General features: G+C 35.8%; 1 protein-coding gene across 1 annotated transcript in view; it reads right to left on the reverse strand.

The window, feature by feature from the left end:
* Positions 1–17,088, reverse strand: part of LOC101966941 (spermatogenesis-associated protein 31E1) — a 34,800-nt gene extending 17,712 nt beyond the window's left edge. The window contains exon 1 of the mRNA XM_078029816.1: positions 17,032–17,088. Within this exon, the coding sequence (XP_077885942.1) occupies positions 17,032–17,088 (57 nt within the window). The remainder of the gene's footprint in view (positions 1–17,031) is intronic.
* Positions 17,089–19,277: the final 2,189 nt, after the last annotated feature.

Raw genomic sequence — 19,277 nt, forward strand, 5'->3', positions numbered from 1 at the left:
TGTATTTTTTCACACATGAGCTTTTTACGGAACTACTTATATCATGGGAGCCATAATGCTCCCATAGACTCTGGACTCATGGAGAACACTAAGGGGCTCCCTAGGCCTGGTTCCCTGCCCTTCAGGAAGCTCCTTCTCTAATCCATTGGTGGTGGGTACCAGTGATGGAGCTGAGGAAGTTTTATATCAGAGGAAGTGACCCTAAGCCTGACTACTCAGTACTGGTGGGAACTAAGCAAACTTAGGACACAGACCTGGGAGTTTGTAATATTGTCCTAAAACACCTGATCCCAGGACCCTTCTGTGTCAGTGGAGTTCTTGAGTCAGACTGATGGCTTATCTGATATGTTGGTTTCCCATGGGATGGGAATCCACAGAGTCATACTGAGGAAGGAACAGGCATACATGGCAGAAAGGTGTCTCTGTGCTGCTATTGGTGCAGCCATGTGGCCAGGACACCTAGGATATAGCCCTGCACCCAGTATCTATCTGGACACTGGACAGGACTGATGTGCTATTGAGAAGGGATGGGAAGGCTGGGCTTCAGTACTGTTGTACATATCTTTCCATGTCCAGGCTTAGCCCTCCTCCCCAGTAGAATTGGAACAAAGAGAATTAATTGAGTGCTCAGGATACAAGGGCATAGAGTTGAAGCAGCAGCTGAGTTCTCCACATTCTTCCCTCCTGAAATGTAGCTACATTCCACTGGCTTTGCTTTCTTTCTGTGAGTAACTGTGGGGAAGACACTTCCTGCAAGGGCTCCTTTTCTGGGAAAGCAATTGGCTTAGCCCTGGCTCTTCCCATTTCCATCCTTGGATGTGAAATCTGAGTCTCCAGAACCATGGGCTGTCTGTGTCATTGTCATCTGTTGCTTTCCCCTCACTTCCACCACCCCATCCTTTCTCATTTCTGCAGTGTTTTCTCTGAGTGAGTGACTTCATGTAACAATAATAGTAACAATTAGGTCAGTGGGAATGTAGGAGTGCTGGTGAGGCCTAGGGGATTTCCTAGTGCTGAGGATGCTCTTGGGGAGATGGAAGAAGGGCCTCTTGGCTTCCCTGTGGAGAGTTTGCAGAGGAAGGTGAGAAATACAGGAAACACTAAGCAAGGAACTCGTTACATACAAGTCATTTGAGATTAGGGTAAGAAGGGGCGTTGGGCAACCATGCAAAAACCTTGCCCTGGGGAAGCTCAGGTCCCTAGGGACATTGGAAGATTCACTGCTGCTATGACAGGTTCAATCTGGATTGTGGTCCAGCACAAGTGGGCAGCTACAGGGCACCTTTGCAGGACACTCATCCAGCAGTGTCCTCAAGCCTTGACCAAGGAACTCTTCAATCTTCTTTACTTACCCAGCTCACCCGTGTCTGTAGGGGAGGCAGAATACATATATGATGGGCAGCACCATCCTACTTCTGTGGCTGAGTACTCTTCACTTGTGTCCTCCAGGCCCTAGGAGTAGTTGCTTCCCTTCCCTTCCCTAACATGGATTGGAATCTCCTTATGGGGCCCTTCATAATTCTTGGAACTCCAAACTTTCATACCTGCTCACCTGTTCCTCCAGGTTGGACTCCACTAGATTGTTGGGCTTGTAAGATGACAAAATTTTAATAATTACTTTGTTATGGAGGCGAGATTGATGTAGCATAAATTAGCCATTGTACAGTGTACAAATTCAGTGGTTCACAGACAACACATCTATGTTGTTCCAAAGGATTCTATTTGCATCGCCTCAAAAAGACATCCTACCCCAACATGGTTGCTCACTATTCATCTGCCTTCTCCACACCTTGAATATACATGCCTTCGGCTTCTGGATTTTCCTGTTCTGCACATTTCATACAAATGTGTCTTTCTGCCTGGCTGCTTTCACTCAATACCATTTTCAAGGTTCATTTGTGTTGCATGTTCTAAGATGTCATTCCAATTTAAGGGACAATGACATTCATTTGAATACAGAATATGCATTTATTCATATATCTGTTGAGGAACATTTGGAGTTTTCCACCTTTTAGTTATTATGAACAATGTTGATATGAACATTACTATGCAAATACCTGTTTGGTTTCCTCTTGTCAGTAATGCCATTGCTAGGTAAAATCTTCATTTTTTGAAGATTTACCATACTGTTTTCTATATTGGCTGTACAGTTATACATTCCCAGAATCAGTGTACATGTGTTCTAGTTTTTCACATCCTTGCCAACCCTTATTCATTTTTAAAATGCTGGCTATGCTGGTGGGTACAAAGTGATACTTCATGGCAATTTTGTTTTGCCTTTATGCAGGGATTAGGGATCTTGAGAAATTTTCCATAAGCATCCTGGACACTTGTGCACCTTCTTTGGAGAAATCTCTTCAAGTCCTCTGCCTGTGTCTGATTTGGTAGAAATCTTTTTTCATGTTTTACTTGACTCTGTCCTGTATCCAAGTGTCTGAAAAACACCTTCATCGAGTGATGTCTCTTTCATTATCTTGGCCCTGGATCCTGGTGAGGAGGAGAAGAGTTCATCTTATGCCCTCATGTGTGTATTAGATCATTGTGACTTCTGAGAGTCTGTGGAGATTATTGGGACACATAAATTCTCAGGCCATGGGAGTATAAATGTCCCAGAAACTATGGAATCAGAGCAATTGCAGCAAAGACTAATGGTTGGGCATCTTCCTGTGAAGTACAGAGAAGGAGGAATATATCATGGGCCAGTGACCTGAGTCCACCCAGTAGCATGAACTTGGCACTATGATCTGCTCTCTCTCCCACAGTCTCTGTCCAGACTCTACTAGTGACCCTACACTGACCCTACCAGATCAGGGTAAGTTAATTATTATAATCACAGTTTGATGTCCCCAGAGGTATATTCATGGGATGGCAATGTACACAGGCAGTAGCTTCTTTTTCATATCCTGGTTCTGGTGGTCAGCATGGGGTAGGAAGCCTTTGTGAGTCCAGGCAAATCTGGTTTCATGGGGGGAATGGGTGAGAGAAATGGCCTCCATTGAAAGCAGTGTGTGTCTAGTCTGGACTCTCAAGAAAAAGATCTCATCCCCATTCATATTGGTGGACACGACTAGAGAACTAGGAACAACCTTGCATAGACATGTTTCCAAGAAAAGATGCACAAATAGCCAACAAGTACAGAACATTCTTAGGGATTCTTGGTCTTGCAGGTCACACCTCTGAAACAATATCATGTATCTCATACCCTTCAGTCAACATGCTGGAGGTCCAAGTTAGATGTCAGTATACATGCTGGCATGCTCAGGCCTACCAACTTACGTCAGGTGAGATGGAACTTGTCTGGCCTGGGTTTTTTTGACCTGAGTGTATATTAAAGCAGCCTTTTACTTTTATGCTTCTTCAGTATGTGGGAGAATGCACAGGTGCCTTGCATTAAGTTAATTCTCAGGCTTACCAGCTGCTGAGGGTTCTCTACTCCCACCTGAAAATGGCCACCTGAGGTTTGTTCTTGAGCATGCAGAAGTATGTCTAGGGACCTTGCCTAGGCCAGGATACCCTCGGTGCTCCACAGTACAGTTTGATCCTAGATGTGCTGACTCTTCAGGATAGTGTTTTCTGAACTCAGAATTTTCACACTGATTTCTGTGAAATGTGAGACCTCAGAATCAGCTGATGATGGACTCAAGGTGTGGCACCGGAACTGTTCAATTAACTAATGAACAACCCGATACTAGGCCACCTTTTGTGGTCAGAAGTTGGGTTATTGCCATGATGGAAAGATATGGAAAGCTAAGCTGACTTCCCAAGTTATTTGATGTTCCTTAGACTCTTTATGAAAAAAAAAAGTACTGTGTTTGGGCTTTCCATTAGGCACAGGCATCCCTACACTTAGTGAAGGGCCTCAGTGGTATATTCAAGTAAAATAGTTGCCAGCAGTCCATTAGACTGGAGGGTCAGCCCTGTTATATGTTGTAGTATATATGTAAATCAGATTTTGTGTGTGTTTCTTCTAATTAATTTTGTGATAAACTCCTAAAATTGTACATAATAAAATATTGTATTTTAGGGTTTATATGGGTACATAATAATATATTGTTATATTCACTAACAGATTAATGAATTTTCATGTAAATACAGTTAATGTTTATAAAGATCCATTTGCTTGTATCTGTGTATGTATACAATATTATGAAGTTTTTCTAATGTATTTTCTTCTACTTGGTATGATGAAACACCCTAGCATGGGGAGTAGAACCCACATATGTATGTGAATTTGTTTGTTTGCATAGTGTTGCTATATGCATATTACTATGTTTATGTGTGTGCTACTACATGGTCCATAAATATGATTGTTTATTAATATAGATATATATGTATCAGAGGTGGAGAAGGCCATAAATGTCTCAGTTTAGGTTGATAATTCTTGACAAATGTCCAGATCCCCAAGTGTTTGTATTCCAAAGCCCATGACTGGCCTGAGGCCTGAACTATGCTGACGTGTTGCCCTGTGCATGAGCAGATCTGCACCCAAACCACCTAATGTATGCAGCTAAATCCTCAGCCAACAAACTGAGATTCTGAAGTGGGTACAATGATCATTTATTTGTATCTGGCTCTGTGGATTTCTGTATCAGAAAAATCAGAAACAGGCAAAACTGCAACAGCAATAAGACTTGTTGGGTCTTCTTGCTTGAGCAGAAGGGAGACACAGCATTGACCAAGAGAACATCAAACTGGTTCTCTGAACAAAGAGAGAGAGAGAGTTTTTCATGTGAAAAGACTTTTTGCAAGGGGCGGGGCAAGGTTTAAGAATTTTGATTAGTTTTAGCGAAAATTCAAGATGTGTTTATTTTTTTTTTCCTGGGACTTTGACCTTGTGAAAGTGATAGTTATCTGGTTACCCTGGCACTGAATATTACAGCTCATGTCAATGCCACATCCAAATATAAACTTCTCTGCTTTGTGGTAAGGCTGAGTTGTTATAGCTGTTAAAAGACAGGTGGGAAGGGAATGAAAACACAAATCATACCAAATAGCAAGTTAAGGTCCCTGGAAATTTGCTGTTTCTGTGACTCTTCAACTCTTTTATTCTCATCATGACTTTCCAAGAATAAACAAAGGATAAAATTCTTGAGGTTAATAAGACAAGAGTCAGTGAGTAAACACTGTGCATTAAGGCTTAGCCTTTGTTCTTCTGGTGGTTCCTGACTGTATAACATCTACTGACATAGGCTAGGCAACCAGTTTGTCTCTGACTTGATGAAATTTTTTGGTCATATTGTTGGATAATGAGAGGGTTTATTGAAACAGTTATTAGGCTTCATAAAATTTTAGGTGAGTCTAAAGAAGCCTGGTTATACTGATGCCTTGCATTGATGTAATCTTCTGTTATGCTAGCCAGTTTGGCTTCTTTACATGCACCTGAAAGTGGCCAGATCTGGTTTGCACAGGAATGTGTATTAACCAGGGACTAGGGCCCTTGCCCAGGCCCCCAAAGTGCAGTTTCATTGTAGCAGGGCTGATGTTCCAATCTGGTATCTTCTCAAGTCACAGATATTCTTACAGCTTTCAGTAAAAACTGAGCACTCATGCTCAGTTGATGTTCAACTTGGTATAGGAAGTTGAACCCCATAACCTACTTGGCATCCCACATTTTATATGATCTTTTTTGTTGGAAGATGGGTTTTTGCCCTCATAGAAAGAAACAGAAAGCAAAGCCAGATCCCCAGAGAGAATCCTCCCCCTCAGAATAATTTTATTAAAAGACCTTGTATTATAGAGGTATATCAGGGCATTTTGACCCCCATTGCTGCCATTAGTCCTCTAGAATGTGCACTGGCTCTTCATGTGTACATAGGAGTGTGTGTCTGGTACTTTCCATGAATATTTCTTATTATATCCACATGTCAAATATTTGTATTTTGATAGAAGTATTTAAATTTTTACTTAAATCTGTCCATATATCAATTAATTTTATGTGTGACTTTTTTGTTATAAAGATGTGTTTGTGTGCCTCAAAGTGTTGTAATGACTTTCTCTATACTTGGTATGATGAAGCAACCCAAACTGGCAAGTAGAGTCCTGTATATTCCTCAATTATATTTGCATATTTTGTGTATATACCTATTAATGAAGTTATGTCTACTTCTAAATGTACCTATACAAATATTTTTTCATAAGAATATAGGTAAATGCTTATCAGGTAGTTCTTCTACTTGTGGGAAGAAGATTATAAAAATAGGATTGATAATCCTAAAGACATTCTCCAACACCCCCATACACCTGGTTAAGCCTTCTGTCTGAACTATGATCTTGTGCTTTGCACAGTTCTCACATTGTTCATATGAGGTTTACCTCCCAATCACATCCCCCTCCCACAGCAGGATCTTCCCTGAATTAGACACAGAGTCCATCAATGTACTTAAATAGGCTAGTCCACCACTCTTTATTGAACCATCGATATTAGAATGTAGGGCAAGCAGGGCTTTCTGAAGCACTTTTTTGTTATAGGCTTCTTAAAAAATTGGGAGAGATCAAAGGCTCTTTGTTCTAGGTACCTTGTATCAACAGCATTTTGAGGTGTACAAGTCATTTAGGGTATTCTTGTTCCATCTAGGAGTATCCAGATATGGATTCCTCAGGGATGCATAGCAGAGTTTCTGGGCCTTGCTGGCTAAACAAACAGGATGAACTTCCAGCCATAGGCCTTCTAACTCATGCACATTCACACTGCCATCTGTGCAATCTGACAGCTCAGTTGAAGTTGAACTCAGATAGTCCCTTCTCCACCCACTTTAATCCCACCAATATCAGACTAACTAGAGTAGTCAAATATAGGGTTTCATCTTGATGGAAAAGTATGCAAAATCATGCTGTCTCCTCAGAGACAATGATGCCTGTTGGGCAAGTTCCACTGCAAAGGCCCTGCCTTCAGGGCTTGCCAATCACAAAGCCTTTCTTGGGCTCTGCCAAAGAGACTCCATGGTGTTTTCATAACTGTTTCAGCCTGTTAATACATTGGAGGGGCCAGTGGCCCCTGAGATAAATCAAGGAGTATATATATTTTAAATTTTAAAGGTATCTTAACATATACATTTTATAAAATTGTATTGGACTTTTTTTAATATTCATTTTTAGTTGTAGGTAGACACAATATCTTTATTTTTATTTTTATGAGACGTTGAGGCTCAAACCCAGCGCCTCATGTGTGCTAGGCGAGTGCTATACCACTGAGCCACAACCCCAGCCCAGAGTGGACTTTTCCTTATGATAAAGCACTCTATACTTCTAAGTAGAGCTACATATGTATAAGAAAGGTTTTCCTCATATGAATGTTATGCATATTAATATGGCTTAGGTATTCTCATATTTGTTACATAAATATCTCCTTTCATGCGTATATATGTAAATACATTTCAGATAGGGATATTTTTGTGGAGGAAACTGTTTAGGTCTCAGCCTAGCACTGAAGCTTGTCCCATGTAGCACTCTTAAAAAGTTCTTATTTACATATACAATGAAACATTTCCTGCTGCACAATATGGTCAACATTTCTATTCACTTATACAAATGGCTCTCAACTTATACATCAGCATCTTTAAAATACCTTCTTTTTTTGTAGATTGTAAAGGTGACAAGCAAGGAGAGAATGTCCAGATTCCCAGTGCTTCCTTGTCTATACAGATGCGCTGAGGGGGCCTTGAATAACTGAACAGCTCCAGATGTTCTCCTGTCCCTAGGTGCATGTGACATAAAGGGCCAAAATGGGCTTTGTCATGACCCCATCTGCACCACCTTCCTGGGCCTGCACAATAGCTGAAAGATTTGGAGCTGAGAAAGGGCTCAAACTTATAACTTAAAGTAACAGCTCTAAAGATAAATTCTACTGGGGCAGTGGTGGAGACAGGAATCATTTAGCAGGTCCTCTGAATGTTCTTCAGCAAGAAGTGGTAATGTCAGCAGGTATAGAATAAAATGATAAGATTAGGGGTGGTTTTGATACCAACTTAAAGTAGGATACTGCTTCTTGAGATTCTTGCAAATGCAGTAGTCTTTGAACAATGTGAAAATTATTAGGTCTTGCTTTAATCTCATCAGTAAAATATAGTAGAAATTGGTTCCATAAATATTTTCCATGTTACCTAATTCCAAAGTTTTCAGATTGATAAGAAGTGTGATGTTACATGTGTCATTGTCATTCAAGGACATGGTTGTAGAATTGAGCCAGGAAGGTGAAAACATATGACCCTACTCAGAAGACCCTGTACAGAGTCGTGATGCCAGACAACTCCAGCCACCTCACCTTAGTGAGTGAGCAGTTCTTTCCAAGTAATTACCTGTAGAGTACTTTTGGTTTGTTACTTTTTAAAAGAAATCAATTTCATCAAGGTGTAATTAATAGAAATTAAAATTCAGCAAGTTTTGGGGTATAAATTCAATGAATTTTGACAATACATTTCTATGTATACTACAATTACTGCAAAAAATTCAATATAGAGTTATAGAGCATTTCTATCACTTGAAAATGTTTTCTTGTAGCCCTTTGCACAATTCCCTCTTCCCAATGATTTGCTGGCAAACACTTCTCTGCTTTCTCTTTCAGTACATTTGCCTCACCTAAAACTTCATGTGAATGGAGACATACTTCATATATCCTTCATATGGATTTTTTTAATTAGCGTAATACTTTTTATATTTTCGAATGTTGTATTTATCTATTTATTCTTTTTATCAATGAGTAGTGTTACATTGTGTGCTATATATAATTATTTATTGAAGATCTTTTGGGTCCTTTCCAGTCTTGTGTTATTATGTATAATGCACTATAACCCTTTAATTATAGGTCTTGTGTGCTCATGTGTTCATTTATATTTTTTAGTTAGACCTAGGAGGAATTTACCATTCTTATGGCCAGTACTTTTAACTTACGTTATGGTGTGGATCTGAGGTATCCTCCTAAAACCTCACACAGCAATGCAGGAATATGTAGAGAAGAAATGATTAGATTATGATAATTGTGACATAATAAGGTAATTAATCCATTTGTTGGATTAATAATTTGAATGAATTGCTGAGTTATAATCGTAAGCAGGTTGGCCATGGATGGAGGAATTTGGCCACTGGGGCATGCCTGTAGTGATTTTTTTTGTTGTTGTTCTTCTTGGCTTCTCAGTCTCTCTTGCTCTGCTGTCTTGCTGCCATGAACTGAATAGGTTTCCTCTACCTTCTGCTATGATGTTCTGCCTCATTTTAAGCATGGAACAATGGAGATATATATATATATATATATATATATATATATATATATATATATATATATATATATATATGTATATATATATATATATATATATATATATATATATATATATATAGTTAGATAGATAGACAGGACCTCTGAAACCATGTTACCAAATTAAACTATTCCTCCTCCTTGTTGTTCTTGTCAGGCTACAGTGACTAAAATATGACTATGGAATGCCATTTCATGCCTCTTAGCAATAATATATTTGGTACCTACATGTAGTTTTGGACATTTTTTCTTGCAAGAGTTGAGAGTTAAAATATTTTTAGTCCATATCTATTGTGTTATAATTGTACTTCCCTGATGACTGATAAGGACAACATTTCATATGCTGTTTGGGAATCAATTTATTTTACAAAAATACTCTTCAGATCCTTAGCCCATCTGATTTCCTGGGTTTTTTTTGTTTGTTTTTTTAGCCCTTTGTCTGATAACTCAGTTGAAAGATTTTTTTTTTTTAAATATAATCTCGGGGCTGGCAATGTGGCTCAAGTGGTAGCGGGCTGCCTGGCATGTGAGGGGCACTGGGTTCAATCCTCAGAACTACATAAAATTATAAAGATGTTGTGTCCACCAAAACCAAATATATATATATATTGCAATTAATGTTCTGATTCAGTACACTTCTTGAAGCTATTAAAAATAAAATCAATTTCTTTAAATTAGTTTGGTCCTTGATCTCAGATTAGCCATTTTTAATACCAAAATGCTTAAAAGCATTCTGATATAAGTTTTGGTTAATTGTTAACTGTAACTTTGGGAATTTCTGAAGAATGGGAGAGAAACTAAAACTTAGATGCAAAATAGGCCACATTTTTAAAAGCTGTAAACATCATCATCATCTAATAATCTAATAATATTCATCACTGAAATCTAGTAATACTCTCACTGTAATCTAGTAATACTTATTCCTGTAAATTCTGGGTTGGAATGTCAAAAGCTAATCATTCATTCACAATTTGAAAAGCTTATAGTATTCTAACAAAGCAATATGATTTTTTTAAAAGAGCAAGTTATAACAAATTAATCATGTTTATTTTGTCTTAAGGGGTTATTAATCACCCAATTAACAAAAAGTAAACACATGTTTTGGAAAATTTATTGACAAATATGTGGTTGGCTTTTATATTTGATTAACAGTATATTGTGAGGGACAAAAGGGTTACTTTTTGAGAAAGCCAAATTTGTCATGTTTTTCTTTAATATTTCATGCTCTCTTCCATTGAAGAATAATTTGCTTAACCAAGATGTCTAAGATTTTCCTCCACATTTTTTCTAGAACTTCCATTGGTTTATGTTTTGTAGTTAGATCTTTGACCTTTTTGTGTTAATCTGTATATTGTTAGTTATGTTACTTAGCAAAGAAAATAACACTGAAAAAATGCACCTGTATTTAAGAAACAAGCCTTGACAGTTTTCAAATTCCCAAACTGAGTCATGTAGATTTATAAAAGCTAAATAAATAAAGGAACATTAGATAATTTCATCCTTCTGTTCTAAATTTACATCTGTAAACCTCAATTCTCAATTCTCCAGAATGTTAAGTGTTTTATGGGCAAAAGTAATATACTTCTATTTGAAAATAAGTACACCAAGTGAGAATTTATTTCCATTTATTTTTATAGTAATAGATTTTAGTAAGAGAATTATAGCTGAGATGAGGGAAGGAAGAGAATATAATCAATAGCTGAAAATATTAAGTCTGAAAGTAAAATCTACAAATGAAATAAAAATCAAGTGCCACAGCACTCTATTAAACTCCTATTAGTTATAACACAATGCTTTTCTTCTAAAATTGTTGCTATCACAGAAATTGATTATACAAACAATACAGTTTTCCTCCTCTCAAAATAGATGAAGTACCACAACAGAAATTTTGCAGTCTCTAAGGGAAACTGACAAAATCACCCAGTCTCAGATATTCCATCATGAATATATAACATTACATGGAGGTCCTTTAAATCCTGACTAGATAAAACTTTTTTCTGCAGATAGATTGTAGCTCAAGCTGAACTCATTTAAATGTACACACACATGTAATCAGTGTTTTAAAGCAAAAGGGCTTTTAGGGTTCTGCCCAAATATATCCTTTGAATAGAGTTTTTGTCTTAAAATTAATTATCTGACAGACTCACCTTAAGTTTTGCACTGATAGAAATTCAGCTTTTTAAGGAAAACCATCAAGTTAACATTAAAAGAAATTAATCTGAGTATTTGTGATAAACAACTTTACATTTTGGGGGCAAATATACTTGAAATTTCTACTATACTTACATGAATTTCAGATTTTAAACACAACGGATTAATGTGCAAACCATCCAGAGCACATTGCAGCTGCAACTATAATTTTCCATATAAATATATATGTGTGTGTGTGTGTGTGTATGCTGCACAAATCAAAGATGAAAAATAAGTTTTATAGACACTACTAAAGAGTGAACTTTTACTATGTGCATTAATTTAGATATTCATAATTTCCACTTTTACCTTTAATTCAAATCTGACATATTTTTCTTAATAATCATACTACTTGAAATTAAAATTTACTTGGATTTAGGACTAGGTCAATATAATTAATCTACATAAAACACATGATAAAATCTGTATTGATTTAAAGTAAGAATTTAATTTAAACTATGGATTTTAGATATTGGTAGAAGCAAGCTGATGGTAATTAAGTAGGAAACTTTTTAAAAATTAAAATTTAGAAATCTGTGTGTAAAGCATATATGATACAAAGAGGAGGAGAAAACAGGGCATGCAAAACAGTATAACAAAAAAATTTTTAAGTACTAATTAAAGAATACCTGAATGTCTATTATGATGTATGCTCAGTCTTCTGAATATAAGATTCCTAAATAGCTATTTTGAAGTCTTGATAATAAAGATTGTTGAATAATAGCAAGCACCATATTTGGTGCTTATCTTTTATATATATATATATCTTTATTATCAATACTTCAATACTTTCAATATTTCCAGAAATATGCTTTATCAAGGAAATCACTAACAATCTTGGTAAAATTGATTCTTGGGTTCTAAATGGACAGTGATTTTCCAGAAAACATCAAACCTGTGTTACAACCTAACAAATACACTGAAAGTTATTAAAATATGCCAGTTGGAAAGGAACAAAAAAAGGGTATTTAGATTTTAACTTTACATGTGAAATAGAGAAATCTTTAGTATACCAATATGCAGATGACTCTATAAAATGCTCTATTGAGTCTGCAGTCTAATGATCAAACACATTAACATACATAACACCCTAAGTAAGCTCTTTCTACAATCTCTATAATTCTAATTACAGGTTTGCTTGAAGCTGGGTACGGTGATACACACCTATAATCCCAGAGGCTCAAAAGGCTGAGACAGGAGGATCATGTGAGGAGATCTTGAGCAAAATTGAGGTACTAACCAACTCAATGAGACCGTATCTCTAAATAAAATACAAAATATGGCTGGAGATATGTCTCAGTGAATGAGTGCCCATGAGTTCAAGCCTTGGTACCCACATCCCCAAAACAAAGTTTGCTTTGAGTGTATCTTTTTTCCTACATCTTCACCAATACTTATTGTTGTTTGTCTTAATAATAGCTGCCCTTCAGACTGGAGTGAGATGAAATCTTAAGAGTAGTTTTGATTTGCATTTCTATAATTGCTAGTGATGAAAAAATACATTTTTCATGTATTTGTTGATTGATTGTATATCATCTTCTGAGAAGTGTCTCTTCAAGTCCTTGGCCCATTTGTTGATTGGATTATTTGTTTTTTATTTGTTGCTTAGCTTTTCGAGTTTTTTATTTACCCTAGAGATTAGTATTCTATCTGATGTGTGAGGGGTAAAGATTTGCTCCTAAGAAGTAGGCTCTCTATTCACCTCACAGATTGTTTCTTTTGCTGAGAAGAAACGCTTTAGTTTTAGTCCATCCCATTTATTGATTCTTGATTTTAATTCTTGAACCAAAGGATTCTTATTAAGGAAGTTAGGGCCTAATCTCACATGATGGATATTAGGGCCTATTTTTTTTCTATTAGAATCAGCATTTCTGGTTTTGTTTTAGGTCCTTGATCCATTTTGAGTTACGATTTGTATATGATGAGAAATAGGGGTTTAATTTCATTTTGTTTCATGTGCTTTTGTTAGTTTTCCCACCACAATTTTTTGAAGGAGCTATCTTTTCTCCAATGCATTTTTTTGCACCTTTGCCTAATATAAGATAATTGTAATTTTGTGGGTTAGCCTCTCTGTCCTCTGTTCTGTACCATTGGTCTACCATCTGTTCTGGTTCCGATACCATGCTGTTGTTGTTTCTATTGCTCTGTAGTATAGACAGATCCCTTACTGCTGAGCAACACCACTGGCCCTGAAGAATATTTTGAAAATATATATGTATTTATATATGTACATATAATATTTTTGTATAAAATTTTGTAAGCATGGCTGCTAATGAGGCATGTATTGGGGACTACTAGCAGAGGAAGTGATGGTTTTGAGGAGGAGGAAAGGTAGATATTGAAGTTACCACAGTTGTGATAATATTTGTGTGCACATAAATATACAAACTCTGTCAATATGATCTTCCTTGGTTTGCATCTCTGTTTACTCTTCTAAGTCCTTCCATTCATTACTAAGTTTCTTTTTTTTTAGAGGGAGGGAGGGTGGGAGAGAGAGAGAGAGAGAGAGAGAGAGAGAGAGAGAGAGAGAGAGAGAGAGAGAATTTTTAATATTTATTTTTTTTAGTTTTTGGTGGGATACAACATCTTTGTTTGTATGTGGTGCTGAGGATCGAACCCATGCTGCACGCATGCCAGGCGAGTTCACTACCACTTGAGTCACATCCCTAACCCATAAATAAGTTTCTTAAAGTACATTGTACACTATTTTCCATGGAATCTAGTTTTACTGAGAGCACTCAGGTTGTTCTTACTCCCAATTCAATAAATATTTATTGAGCAATAATTATGTACCCTACACCTAAAAGAGTCCACATTTTTTCCTGAAAATTAAAGAGATAAAAAATAGAGACCAAGAACAAAGTGGCAACCCTCATAATTTTGCCTAACATTTTAGCTCTATTCTTTAATATTATTTTCAAGTAATGATGATGTCAGTTCTTTACCAAGTTTATATTTTTTCCTTTATTCACCCCACCCTCAACTCCTCTTCCTATAATTTAGTCTCAATTTTGGATAGATAATACCTTTGTGGATCAATTCCTATGTGAAACCAAAGAATTATCACAACTGCTGGTCCTTTCTCAAAAAATCATGGAATACATTATGAGGCTTTTCCTTTAACATATCATCTCAAAGATTTCTCAGTATTAAAAAATGAGTTTATCAAAATCCTAAAACTTACATGTGCCTTTCATAATTTTTAAAAAATATTTTTTATAGCTGTAGATGGACTGTGTGCCTTTATTTTATTTATTTTTATGTGGTGCTGAGGCTAGAACCCAGTGCCTCACATGTGCAAGGCAAGCACACTCTGCCACTGAGCTACAGCCCCAGCCCTAGTGACTTTTTTTTTTTAATACCAAGGATTGACCCCAGGTGTGCTTACCTACTGAGCCACATTCCCAGTGCTTTTTTTTTTATATTTTAATAGAGACAGGATCTCACTGAGTTGTTTACAACCTTACTAAATTGTTGAGGCTGCATTTGAACTCATGATCCTCCTGCCTCAACTCCTGAGTCACTGGGATTACAAGCATGTGCCACCACGTCTGGCCATTTAATGACTTTGTAAAATATTCTAGAGAAGAATAAATCATCTATTAATTTTTTAGTCGTGCTCATTATTGGAAAAGTATAATGTGCTTTTCAAGTCATTTTTATCCCTACATGTTCTTTTTTTTAATATAAGTTATCTGTTCAACAGCAAAATTTAGATTGGGTTTACCACAATCTAAATTTTGCTGATTTTGCACTCTTGGTGCAATACAACATGCTCTTTCACCTTGGCACTTCCCATAAACTGGCAACTGGATTTTGGGAGCTGTAAACCCTAAGGATTGCACCCTTTGACAGGCCAAAGTGGGAGTGTAGCATGTTCTTTCATCCATGGTACATGTTTTCTTATTGGCTTTCTCACTTTTTATGGAGAGTTAGCACCTGCTGGTAATTAAAGCTAACTGGGGGTTGTAAGATGGTCATATTTTAATTTTTTCACTTATTTTAACTGGATTCATTTTATCAACATGCTTTCCCTTACCCTCAATGAGGTTATCCAGAGACAGGATTTCACAGAGAAAAGACAAATCTTTTTTCTCTCTATGTCTTAATTTAGAGTTAAACTAATACTCCATTGTCTTCTGATGACAGATTGTTTTAAGTTATTATAACAAGCTCATGGACTCAACCATATATGATGAGTTCCAAACCTTTGCAATTAATACCCTTTCAGAGCTTAAATCCCATCTTTGACCAGTGGGAAAGTGCTCCAGGTTGCTTCCTATTTTTGTTTTGTTTTGTTTTTTGTGTTGGGGGTCATACCCAGGGCCTCATGCATGCTAGGCAAGCATTTTACCACTAAGCTGCACCCCCAGGATCCCAAGTTGTCTTTTAAGGCCTTCTGACAAGACTGCATATTAGTCTTAGATGCCTTCCTTGAAATTGGAAAGAAAAAATGCTTCACATTTATGTATTTCCTACTCTTGGTTTGGAATTATCTTTTTCTGGTCCCAGTCCCAAAATCAAGGGGGATTTTATTTTAGTAGAAAGCATTTTAAGATCATAGTCTAAGTATTAGAAATGATTATTGCTGCTGTCTTATTGCTCTTCAGGTTTTTAATTGACATAGCAAACAAATTTTTTTGTGTATGTAAATATTTTAAATTTTATTTGGAAACAATCAGAAGCTTACAAAAAGTTAGAGAAATTAAAAATATCAAACATTATGTATCCACTATCTATCTGGGCTTGCATATTACTAATATTTTACTCTCTCACTTTATAATTTCTTTTGTTATCTACATGTTCACATGTAAGTGTATTTTTCTGAACTTTATGATAATAATTGCATACATCATAGCCCTATACCTATGTGTACTAAAAAATAAGTATTTAATAAGACATAAAATATCCTCATGTATCAACACAATACAGTTGACCACCTTATACAAACCTAATCTCCTGTCCAAATTCCTTGTAAAACTACCTGATAATATTCTTCATAATCATTTTCTCCCTTTAGTATAGCATGTGTTGCCTTTATTATCATCTTTTCAAATAATCTCAAACATTTTATTTTCTTTAATGGTCTCTCATTATCACTGACATTTCTTTTTTTTAATTTCATACATACATGACAATAGTGGAATGCACAAAATTAACAAAATTTCTGGTTGTCTAAAAGTCTACTGATCATAAAAATAATAAAAGCAAACACTTGATGGGTGAAGATAGTTTCATCTATGCTTGCTTGCATACTTTTTCAAAAGCTTTTAGAACCAATTTATTATTTCTTCCCTTTAAATTGATCCAAATTTTTATTTATCACACCTACAACATTTCATATCTTGATAATAATAATGGATAACTTCTATTGTTCATTGTGTAAAGCCTGCTACATAACTGTTTCACTTAATTCTCCCAAGAATTCTAGGTAATGAGTGGGGTTATTTCCAGTGTGGAAATGAGGAACAGGCCTGAGGTATAGCTCCAGTGGTCTTATTTATATCTTTTGCAGTGATTGACATGTCTTTGTCTAGGAACTAGAGTTATGACTAAGGAGTAGAATGAGGGAAGCTAGAGTTAGGGGATACCTTCAACTGTATGTCTGTGTAGTTGAGGAGAGGGGGTGTCCAGTCCCAGGCAACCATTTTTGTACAGCTAAGAAATAGTATTGGTTTTAGAAGACTTCAGGACAGCCTATTCTCTGTAGTTCAAAGCTTTTTATTTAGTGGTTGAGTATATCCCAATTAAGATCTCAATTATCAATTATCAATTTCTGAAAGAGAAACAAAAATTCATGTCTCTGTACACTCCCCTCAAATGGTCAAATTATATTTACGGACAGAAAAAGAGTTTAGTATAGTGCAGCTGGAGTGCAGGTCCTAGCAGAAACAAAATTTTCATGTTTCCACCACAATGATTTGACTCTTTAATAAACTGTATTCACATCTCTCATTTTTGAAAAATCAGAATGTGTGTTGTTTACTTTAGTGGTCTTGATTATTTCACATAATATATGTGAGGCATTTTTCTAAGTCATTAAACTTTTTTGTGTGTGTAATGCTGGGGTCTAAACCTAGGTACATCAATCTGGTGATCCCAAGATGTATCTCAGGATCCTTAGGCTGACATGGTCTCCATTTTCCAATCAGAAGACAATGCTGGAAAATCACCTAAATTATAGATTTCTTAAAATATTATTCTCTTGGATATGGGGTTGTAGCTCAGTGGTATGGTGCTCACCTCGCATGTGGAAGGCACTGCATTTCTATCCTCAGCACCACATAAAAATAAAATAAAGTTATAGTGTCCATCTGCATCTAAAAATATTAAAGACATCTCTCTTTTCTTAGTACATTTATTGTTGTGCTAATAAACAGTACACGAGATAGTTATCATAAGTGAGTGAATGTATAGTTAACTTTCCTTTTTTTTTTTTTTTTACAAATTTACCAGAAATTTGGGAGTGGCAGGACTAGAAGAGAGACTGGCTTGGAGAGTGACAGGCTTGGAAGACATATGGAAGTAAAATTAAAATAATATTCCCTTGTCCTTCCTTTTTATCTCTTTTCTACCTATTTCTTTTATTTCTTCTGTCCTACCTTGATAGGAAAGAACTAGAGTGGTTTTCAGGCTATTTTTAGTAATTGTACAATATATGCATAATATATATGTGCATATATATATAACAGTATATATATGATATATAATATGTAATATCATATATATGTGAAAAATTATCACTTGAGAATTGAAGGGCGTGATATCTAGGTATTTAATTCCAGTTAGGTAAGTTGAATTTAAATTCTATAGGAGAACAAAATCTTTTGTTTCCTCACAAAATGTTTTTAGGCAAACCAAAGAATGTTCTTGAATGACTTGAAAGAATGGAGAAAATAGAGGACTCTTTCATCTTTCTTTCTTATTTTAATTTGTTTTTGTTAACTTTTCTTTTTTCTTTCTTTTCTCTTCTTTCTTCATGGTACTCAACTACCTTCTTAATGCCCCACAGATTGTTATATGTTGTTTCACTGTTCTTATTTGACTTAAGAAATAAAACAAAGAATCAATAAATGGGATGGCTTCAAATTATAAAAGTTTCAAATAGCAAAAAAAGCAATTAGAGAGTTTATGGAATGGGAAAATATCTTTGTCAGACACTATATGACAGAGAATTAATATTCAGAATATATAAATCACTCCAAAAAATGTAACCTACAAAACCAAAAAAAAAAAAAAAATATCCCGACCAATAAATGAACAATAGAACTTTAGATAAGACATTTTTCAAAAGAAGAAATGCAAATGCCAACAAATATAGGAAAAAATATTCAACGCACTTTACATAGGGAAATACAAATCAAAACTACATTGAAATTTCATCTCAATCCAGTTAGAATGGCAATTATCTAGAATACAGTAATAAATGCTGGTGAGGATGTGGGGTGGGGAAGGGTAAACTCATACACTGTTGGTAGAACTGCAAATAGATACAACAACTTTTGAAAAAATTATGGAGATTCCTCAAAAGACTAGGAATGGGACCACCATATGATACTACTATCTTGTCCTCTGGTATTTATCCAAAAGAACTAAAATCAGCATACTATAGTGATACAATCACATCAATGTATATAGCAGCACAATTCATAATAGCCAAGTAATAGAATCAGCCTAGGTGCCCACCAACAGATGAATGGATGGATAAAGAAAATATGGCATATATGCACAATGATGTTTTACTCAACCATAAAGAAGAATGAAATTATGTCATTTGCTGGTAAATGGGTGTAACTGGAGAACATCATGCTAAGTGAAATAAACCAGACTCAGGAAG

The sequence above is a fragment of the Ictidomys tridecemlineatus genome, chromosome 13 (genome assembly GCF_052094955.1).
Source record: "Ictidomys tridecemlineatus isolate mIctTri1 chromosome 13, mIctTri1.hap1, whole genome shotgun sequence".
NCBI classification, from domain to species: Eukaryota; Metazoa; Chordata; class Mammalia; order Rodentia; family Sciuridae; genus Ictidomys; species Ictidomys tridecemlineatus.